The sequence below is a fragment of the Lucilia sericata genome, unplaced genomic scaffold (genome assembly GCF_015586225.1).
Source record: "Lucilia sericata isolate MDLA Ls3-8-SP2 unplaced genomic scaffold, ASM1558622v1 Contig000187F_arrow, whole genome shotgun sequence".
Taxonomy (NCBI): domain Eukaryota; kingdom Metazoa; phylum Arthropoda; class Insecta; order Diptera; family Calliphoridae; genus Lucilia; species Lucilia sericata.
Window position 1 is genome coordinate 85049 of NW_023994215.1, and position 7183 is coordinate 92231.

The 7183-nt window shown below is 31.3% G+C and overlaps 1 protein-coding gene across 1 annotated transcript; it reads left to right on the plus strand.

The window, feature by feature from the left end:
• Positions 1-1687: 1687 nt before the first annotated feature.
• On the plus strand, positions 1688-5184 carry LOC119601755 (decapping nuclease DXO homolog). Its single transcript, XM_037952896.1, has 4 exons — positions 1688-2577; positions 2647-2794; positions 2868-3069; positions 4825-5184. The coding sequence occupies exons 1-4, from the start codon at positions 2058-2060 to the stop codon at positions 5035-5037; spliced, it is 1083 nt and encodes a 360-aa protein (XP_037808824.1). The 5' UTR covers positions 1688-2057; the 3' UTR covers positions 5038-5184.
• Positions 5185-7183: the final 1999 nt, after the last annotated feature.

Consider the following 7183-nt stretch of genomic DNA (forward strand, 5'->3'; position numbering starts at 1 on the left):
AAAAAATGTTACTATGGCCGTATATATAAAATGATATATAACTGCTATCGGACGATCTTGTGCACGATAAAAACCTATATAGAACTTTAAGTTGGAAGTGTAGAAATCGGACGACATACATTTTTTTCCGGATTTCATCGTTCTAGGGTTTTGTACTACAACAACAAACTTTTTTTTTACAAAAAATGTTACTATGGCCGTATATAGAAAATTATATATAACTGCTATCGGACGATCTGTTTTGTGGATTTCATCGTTCTAGGGTGTGTACTACAGCAACAATCTTTTTTTTACAAAAAAAATTGACTATAGCCGTATATAGAAAATTATATATAACTGCTATCGGACAATCTTGTGTACGATAAAAACATATATAGAACTTTAAGTTGGAAGTGTAGAAATCGGATGGCATAATCTGTTTGCGATTTTAGCTAGGGTCAACTGTGGACCGAAATTTTGTTTCATATAAAAGTTGTTATGTCGAATTGTATAGCTATACATTTTTTAAGCCAGTTATGAGCGGTAGTAATTTCCCGAGGTGGACCTTATATCGGGGATAGGTTAAATTATGGACCGATCCCCTTAAATTTGACAAAACAATTTTGACTCCTTGTTTATGTGGAATTTATTTGCAATATTGGTATTTTTATTACAATTATTGGAGTTAATATCTTTTTCTGAAGGGGAACTTATATGGGGGTAGGGTCAATTTTCGACCAACACAGAAAGGTTTTGGATCATATAAATCAATAAAATAATTTCCTGAGAGGTACCTTATATGAAAGCTGTGTCAAATATGAAGCGATCCTCATAAAATTTGGCAAAAGGATTTTAGTTCCTATAAAACTTCGCTATACTGGAATATTGAAGCTCAATAATAAACTTCATTAACTAAAAATATTTTGGCAAATATTGGCTAAGACCCCAGTCTATACTTTTATGGATTTTAGACCAATATTTCGATGTGTTACAAACGTTGTAAAAAGTTCCTTGACTCCCTGATGGGTTGTGTCTTCCAAGTGGCGAATAACGATCTTGAAAGTGACGGAACTAATAGGGAATCACATTGTTCGCCGGTCTCTGGTAAGATTTTAGGTTGCACTTAAAGCATTAATATGTCATAGCTGTATTCTTGCATAGTCGTAGAATGAAGAAAAGATCTAAGTGTTATTATGAGACCGTTTACAATAAGGATGTGTTGGGTACCAGGACCCTGCAATATACACAAATGAGGTATCTGGCGAACTGATACGATGAAGCTCGAATCTGGCCCCATATGAACGGAACAAGAAGTTAAAGCCACCCCTTTTTTATCTTTTTAGGTTGATCTCCGATAGATTCCGTGACTATCAACCAGAATGAATTGCACATTATATATGGCCGTTTTAAAAATACTTGATTCTAAAGAAACCGGGATTATTATTGGGGTAGATGGTGTACACCAAGAACACTTACACTGGCTATAAAACATTATTGAAATACATAAATTTTTCTTAGCACAAAATATGTCTAGTAATTTGTTTTTGTTTCATTTGTTTACGTTTTTACAGAAACTCACCACACAACAATCAAACAAACAGCCTAACAGCTGTCTGTTTGTGTGCTGTTTTTATCAAAAGGTTGTTTTATTAACGGGTATACTTCTGCATTTGTCTAGTTTAAAAAATATAATCAGTCCGTGCCAAGATATATTAATTATAAGGTAGTGTCGTCGGCGAATTCAGAAATACGGAGCGAGTTCATTTTATTTTTTATATATGGAGTTTGACAGCATGCCTACACTTCAAAGTGCCAGCACACTGTCAAACTACATATAAAAAATCCAAAGTGTATTAGCAAAAAACAATCAGCTGCTCTGTTAACACTACCTTATAATTAATATACCTTGGTCCGTGCTATTAATACAATTTGGGAATTAACAGATAAACATAAAAAGGAATCCCCTTATAACAAAGCAGAAGCAATGGCGCATACATTTTATCATAGACTATCAAATTTTACACATAACAACTTGATGATTAATCCGTGCTAGTTCCAAAACAAAGAACGAAAATATTATGGCGTCTAAATCAACAAATTTATTATTTTTATATAAAATAACTCCAGAAACTTTAAAGAAATTCGAGGAAAATTGTGTATACTTTAAAAAGCCTGAGTTGGTGGCGTACTACGACTATCTGGATGGATTCATAGTTAAAGCCAGTAGTATTAAATATTTAAAACATCCAGATACATTGTCATATCCAATGGACTTAAATAAGGGTTTTCATGAATATACAATGCCCAAAACTGTGTCTCTTTCGAGGCAAATTAAGCCATCTCTTATATATTATGACTCGCTTTCGGATGACCTTGATGATACTAAGAATATGAGAAAAACAAAAGTAATTACACGTCGTGGTACATTAGTCAGATTAATGGAAACGCATTATAATAACGTAATTACTGATTTAACCATAAGGGTAACACGTTATAATGGCAATTTGTATATGATTTTGGATCAAAAGGAGTTGTCAGATAGTGAATTGAATCCGGTTCATACACATCATAAACATTTGGAGAGATTTATATTTTCAGGTGGGTTTTTTAGAAAAAAAGTTGTAAAATCAAATTCTCTGCCACTGAAAATAGTTTAATTTTTTTTAGATGCACCTGATATTCCACCAATATTGTATGAACCAATTGATGAAAACTTTTATCAAATTGGTGTACATCGAAGTAGTTTTGGTAAATATGATATTATTTACTCAGGCGAAATGCAAGGTATCATTTCCAATGAAGAAATTGAGGATTTGTAAGTACACATCATTAGTTTATGCGACAACTAGGTACCTATTAGGTCAATTTGTAATATTTAACATTTTTAGTGATGCTCGGACACTTAATGACTGTCGTTTTGTTTTCACCAAACAAATGTGGTGGTCATATAAAGATCAGGACACCAAATATTTAAGAATTTGGTTGCAATCCTATTTAGCTAATGTCCAAGACTTGTATATCGGCTATAAAAATCGTCATGGAATTATAGAAAAACCCATAGAACACAACAAAGCAAAAGATTTGCCCAAGGTAATAAATTAATATGAAAAATTATACATACAGTGTCTCTCATAAGTATTCGAATTTAGGTAAACTATGACAAGAAACCAAATTTAATAATATATTTTGTGTGGAAAATAAATAAATTAATTTGTTATATTGTCTAGATAGTCCTTAGTTTTGATATCACGCCCCTTAAAACTTGAAAACTTTACATTTACTTAAATTAGTTCTGTTTTTTTTTAAAAAAGTCCATGAAACTACTTCACAAAAGTATGCGAATTTTTCCTGTATTTCATATTTGATCATATTATACGATACACAAATTTTAGAATCGCATGGTTTTATGCTTAATATTGTTTTAAGGGGTTACTATTAACCGCATGGATATATTTTTGACCCATTTGGTCCACAATTTTGGGGGATTTGTATCCTCTTTTCATGTAATATCATTAAAATGGCGATTTTTGGCTATATTTGTAATGTTTTCACCCTTTTTCCAGAGATAAAACCAAAATTTAATATTGGAATTTAATAGAACCCATAGGGTATCTAAAAATAATATTTTTTGTTATAAGGATCTGTACTTAAAAGTTCCAAGATATATTTTTGGTATCGTTTTTCAGTTTCTAATTGTATTATCTGGATCATAAGTCCCTTTTCGTACCTCTAGGGACGATATTTTCCGACAAAGTTGTCTAGTGTATATTCATGTACATATTGGCACTAATGTATTTTAAATTTTCAATATATTATAGCGGTATACAACCCCAAAACATGCCTTAACAAAACGTCATCCTATATAGTAGATTTCAGTTTTTACTACTCGTAACTTTCACGCTTATGTTGCCCGTTACAATAACACTGTAAGTCCTAAATTTTGGTTTTAATTTGATCATAGTAAATAATATTTAAACACATATCAACATTTTTGATGTGATCATAATGATATCGTGCCATGCAGCATGGAGGCCATTGGTATATAAAAATAATGATTTTACTATTTTGAATGGTGCTTCTTCGAGGCATGTTTTGGAGTTGTACACTTCCACAACACATTGAAAACTTAAAATGTATAAAAGCTGATATCTAAAAGAATATATACCAGAAAACTTGCCCGGAAAATAGTTGATCCTAGTATTATAAAAATAGACTTAAGTTCCAATATATTGAATTAGCGACAGAAAAATGATCCGAATAATTTATCTTGGAACGTTTAAATACAGATTCTTGTAACAAAAAATATTATTTTTAGATACCCCAAGGGGTCTTTTAAGTCCCAATATCAAATTTTTGTTTTATCTCTGGAAAAAAGGATAAAAATTTACAATTATGGCCAAAAATCGCCATTTTAATGATATTACATGAAAACAGGGTACAAATTCCTAAAAAATTGTGGACCAAATGGGCCAAAAATATATCCTTTCCGTGGATAGTAACCCCTTAAAACAATATTACGCATAAAAACCATTTGATTCTAAAATTTGTGTTGCGTATAATATGATCAAATATGAAATACAGGAAAAACTCGTATACTTTTGTATGGCAATTTCATGAACTTTTTTTAAAAAAGCACAATTAATTTAAGTCAATGCAAATTTTTCAAGTTTTAAAAAGCGTTATATCAAACATAAGGACTATCTAGACAATATAACAAATTAATTTATTTATTTTGCACATAAAATATATTATTAAATTTGCTTTCTTTTTATAGTTTACCCAAATTCGAATAATTATGAGAGACACTGTATGTACATAAATGTAAACGAATTATTCTATTTGTAGGATCGCTTCTGGAAGCCAGTAATTTGTACAGGATTCTTGCATGAATTTTTGGAAAATGTAGAAAAATGCATGTCCTCTGTCAACTGTTTAAATACTGTCTATGAATTTCACTATGATCAAGAAGAGAAATCCTTTAGTTATGAAATATTTAATGGTAAAAGTGATAAATCTTTTATAATCGATAATGATGTTCAGATATTTTTTCTTAAATAATTCTATGTAAAGAATCAGATTATACTTTTGTAGATCTAAGACCACTATTTTGATGCCTTACAAATAGTATGACAAATATTTTTTTATTGAACACCAACTTTGGCGTGATATATTTCTTTAAATAAAATTTAAGAAGAAATTTAAAAACAAAAATAAGCTATTAATTTTAACAATAAAAATAAAATAAAACAATACGAAATTTCCTACCATACTCCAAGTTTTTCGCGCGGCACTACTTAAGGGTCGATTATATGTATATTGTTGCGGACGGACATGTCGATAAATCAAACCCCCCCCATTCTCGACGTCTCTGCAGTCGAAAAAATTTTTCGTGGGGGGTCCTTAGGGGAAACAGTTTCTAGGGGGGGAATCTCAACAGATTTTAATAATTTTACCCTTGTCCGCCCCTAGAGTTTCTTTAAATTCAATAATATAGGGAAAGAGGCCATTTTAGTATGGGGAGAGCCAATGGGAACATGTAATATAGCCCATTAAAATTAACCTCACCTCTTTCCGGCTCTAGTTGTGATGAGCGACTTTCTCGCATGGGATGGCCAATCCCGGTGACTCATCGGCGGCAGGAATGACGCTCAAGTGGCCGAGCTTCACCACAATCATTCCCGGACTCTGCTGAAAAAAAAGAGAACATTAGTAATCTGCCAAAATAACTTTAGGAACGATACTTACCCATATTTTATACCAATCCGGACGGTGATAAGATAACCCTGAAAAGAAAACAATAATGGAAAGCAATTAAAATGTACTTACCATGCTGACTGAAACTCTTGTTTATATTTTTTTGTGTGTTGGTCTGTTTATTGTATGAGTAAAAAAACAAAAAGAAATTGAGGGTTGCCAGATGAGTGTAAACAAGTAAAACACTATGGGAAAAGAACATAGTAAAAGTATTTATGAATGGGACCGAAACATTTGTTAGTTTTTGTTTTAACAATGTTTAGATTCAAGATTTATACCAAACTGGAAACATTTAAAATTTAAAGAAGGACGGATATAGGAGATATCTTAAAAAAGGAAGAAAATAGTAAATAGAAGGGCAAAAATATATCTATTAATTTGGAAGATTACGTTTAATGGAAATTCAAGGTATAAATAGGGAGTTCAGCTCGTCCATTTTGAAGAAAACAAGACTTTAAACCGCATAGAGCCAGATAATTTTTTAATAATTGAATTTTAATAATTTAAATGTTCAATGTTTCAATAAACTGAACATTTCAAAGAAAGAACCTAAAAATAATCTTTTGTAACTGTGAAACAAATTTGAACTGTTCATAATACAGAGTGTTTTGGATAAATAAGAAAATTTATAAAAATATATTAAGGTAAAGAAAAGATATATAGAACAAATATAATAGTTCGTTACAAAAAAAAAAGAAATTTTTTTGCGGTTAAGGTTGTTCGGTACAAAAGACGCAGAGAACTGGGAAAGGTACTGGAACGAGAATCCTTGCAATCATAGTTAATATTGCCAGTATATCGCACGGGTCTCCTACTTGAGCAAGGCAAGGCGTTCGGAGACCAGATATTTTTTTTTCTGGATTAAGTCTTCTAGTTAGAGAGGAGTAAATCGACTATTATAATTACATTAACTCCTACCAGGTAACCAAATTAAGTATACATATAATTCCCAGCGACCGAAAAATCATTCCCTATTGGATTCATATGATAATAATTGTGTTCCTTAACCTTAATTTTTGCCCATACGAATATCTTGTGGTAAATAAACAGGAAGGAAATAAAAGCGTTATAAATAGAAAATTTTTAAAACGTCTTAGATAAGTTATTATTTCATTAAAAAAATCAAAATTTGTGTCTTGGTATTTTATGAAAAAAGTAATTTATTTGTTTTGTACTAGATTATTAGCATTTGAGTAAGATTTGCGATAATAATAATAATAATTATAATAAAAATAATAATAAATATGTATTGAGAATTAAGTGAAAATATGCAGGGCTAAATTTATTTCCTTTAGAGTGAGTGGTTAAGGGTAAGTGGGGTGTGGAGCGAATATGGGGTCATCATGACAGAGCGTGGATAGTAGAGTGACCATGGAAGGGGAAAGGGCCAAGGAGATTACAGCAAACTCCTCGATTCGGTGTATTCTGTTCGGTGGGTAAAGGTAGTAAA

Coding starts and splice junctions, on each gene's coding strand:
- LOC119601755 (XM_037952896.1), top strand. CDS start 2,058: ATGGCGTCTAAATCAACAAATTTATTATTTTTATATAAAATAACTCCA. Junction 2,578..2,646: donor GGAGAGATTTATATTTTCAG/GTGGGTTTTTTA, acceptor AATTTTTTTTAG/ATGCACCTGATATTCCACCA. Junction 3,070..4,824: donor AAGCAAAAGATTTGCCCAAG/GTAATAAATTAA, acceptor TTCTATTTGTAG/GATCGCTTCTGGAAGCCAGT.